The following is a 2,412-nucleotide window of genomic DNA, read 5'->3' as shown; positions in this document are numbered from 1 at the left end:
TTTTTTTTTTTGCCTTAGCACAGAAACACGGTCACTTACCAAGCGGCAGAAACGCAAGACGGTTTCCCGCCATGGAGAGCTCGTTGAGGCTGGGCAGCTGGCAGAGGTGGCGGGGCACACTCCACAGGCGGTTTCGGTCCGCAGCGAGGTACTGCAGAGAAAGGCACAGGTGAAGCCTCTCGGGTAAAGTTAGCAAACGATTGGTAGAAATGTCTAGTGTCTGCAGCTCCTTCAAATCGCCAACCTCTACAACCAAAATCAAAATTAAGATAAATTGCATCCTGATTATATTCATTAAAGAAAGAAAATGAATCAATACTGTAACAGTTCAACCAAATAAAAAATCAGTAGCTGCAGCTTTTTCCATAGATATCAATGCCGAAGCACGGGGTCTAGTGTACGAAGAGTCCGACCTAGGTGGGCGTCTCTAAATGAGCCCACCCGGATTTTTTAAAATGGAGACAGTGTTGGCATGGAGAAAGGAGTGACACCAAGGGGTGACCCTGAGCCAGGAGTCTGATACTATGGCTTCTGCTTCTTGATAAATCAGAAGGTATTAGGGTGAAAAAAGCATGATTTCAGTCACTATAAGGTCCCTGGTTTTTGCTACCTTTGTGATTTTACCTATCTAAGTAGATATTAGGAAACTTAAAAATATAATAAGTGACAGTCTCCCAGTATGCACCTTGTTCATACAAACTAAATTGATACTTTCTGAAGTAAGAATTAGGTGTCTTTGGAAATCTTCACCATGGTAAGTGTTATAATAATATTGAAATTATCGGTAGGTAACGTTTTTAGATATTGTCCAGCATGTGAATCCTTTTAAAAACCCAATCTCTATAAAGATAATTCCATCCAAACGAAATCCTTCCATTTACTCCAATATTCACTCACTACTGATGTCTACAGTTGTAATCTGTTCCACGGTGAGTAAAATTATGTCCTCGTCCTTCACCAAATACCAAGTCTGAAGGTTGGGACAAGATACTTCGTCCTTCCCAGGGACCATCCCCATGAAGCATCTCGGAACAGAGGAAGCTGTGCTGAGCGGTCTCTAGAGGAGGGACATGTACTCTGTCCAGGCCAGCACGCTCCACTCAGGCTCTCCAGGAAGCTCTGTGCGGGACAAGTCTACCTCTGCACCATGGAACCTCCAAGGTGAAGACCGCCATGATGCCGTCTCCCAGCCTACTCAATCCCAAGCCTGACCCACGAGCCATTCCTCTCGGGTTAGGTTGCCATGCTCCCGCCCCGTGACGGCACACCCCCGGGCCCATCCCAGTTTGTTCTGGGCTTGGATTGTATTAGTCTCTTCTCTGCTGGAGAGAAGATCTTCTGCTCTCTTGGATGCTCAATGACACAGATCAGCTTTTCTTACTGCTACTGGCCAGGGGGTGACAAACTACAGCTCACGGGCGAAATCTGGCCCATGGCCCCACTGTGTGCTGCTCGGAAGCTAAGACTGTTTCACATTATTTTTTTTTTTTACTTTCACTCAGCTTTAATTATAATTATGCATTTTAAATTCAAACAGGTGACTAAAGGTAAGACATTCATTCAGAATAATTTGGTTACGAGGCTAGTTATCTAAAAAAAATTTCCATTACAAATCCTGAGTCTGATATGTACTCCTAGAAATTGATCTAGGAAGTAATCTACTGGTAGGTTTTTATATTTTTGAAGGGTGGTAAAAAAAATAACAAAAACAACGAAGAATATGTGACAGAGACCCTATGTAGTCTGCAAAGCCTTTTACAGAAAAAGTTTGCCACTTTTTATTAGAGACTTCCTGTTAACAGGAGCATTTTTAACAACTATTTTTTAAATAAAAGTAGTACAGGTGCAAGATACATTAATTCCTAGTTATTTTTATAAATTACAAATGATCTGTTTGTTAGAGTTCACATTTTATTGCCCAATTTCCCCAATACCGAACGACATGCGTATCTGAGGGTGGAAAGGCAGGATCCTGCGACCGGTCTGGACTCTAAGGGCGTTCTGTTCTGCATGGACCTCACTGATGCACACGGAAGTCAGTGTCACTCTCGGCCTCATTAGCCCTGGTTTTCGTCTAGGGAAACTATTTCATGCCAAAAAACTGCTTCTATTTCATGCCAAAAAACTGCTTCTGATTTGGGATGTGGAGGGGTGAAGGAGTTGAGGGAATAAGCATCATGTTTCAGAATTGAATAAAAAGAAAAAGAAACAAGAAATCGTTCTGACCGCACTCTGTAAAGTGATCAGAGGAGCAGAATGGGACAGAAGTGCAACCGATCGGCCACACGCCAGGGGGCTGGGTGCTGAGCGGAGAATGCGACAGGGTCTCTGTCACTGAGAATCACGTTCCGGACGCGGATCCACAGCGCAGCGGTCAGCACGTCCGCTTTACACGCAGAAGGTCCTGCGTTC

General features: G+C 44.0%; 1 protein-coding gene across 5 annotated transcripts in view; it reads right to left on the bottom strand.

Moving 5' to 3' along the window:
• LRRC28 (leucine rich repeat containing 28) overlaps positions 1-2,412 on the bottom strand; it is an 83,348-nt gene that overhangs the window by 39,444 nt on the left and 41,492 nt on the right. For 4 of the 5 annotated variants that reach the window (XM_011357280.2, XM_023528985.1, XM_011357281.2 and 1 more), the window contains one exon: positions 40-246. The exons of the other annotated variant lie outside the window; for it this stretch is intronic. In XM_011357280.2, the coding sequence (XP_011355582.1) occupies positions 40-246 (207 nt within the window). The remainder of the gene's footprint in view (positions 1-39; positions 247-2,412) is intronic. 5 annotated transcript variants of the gene reach the window in all.

The sequence above is a fragment of the Pteropus vampyrus genome, unplaced genomic scaffold (genome assembly GCF_000151845.1).
Source record: "Pteropus vampyrus isolate Shadow unplaced genomic scaffold, Pvam_2.0 Scaffold34, whole genome shotgun sequence".
In the NCBI taxonomy this organism is placed as follows: Eukaryota; Metazoa; Chordata; class Mammalia; order Chiroptera; family Pteropodidae; genus Pteropus; species Pteropus vampyrus.
Note: the sequence above shows the minus strand (reverse complement) of the source record. Positions and strands in the feature narration are given on the sequence as shown.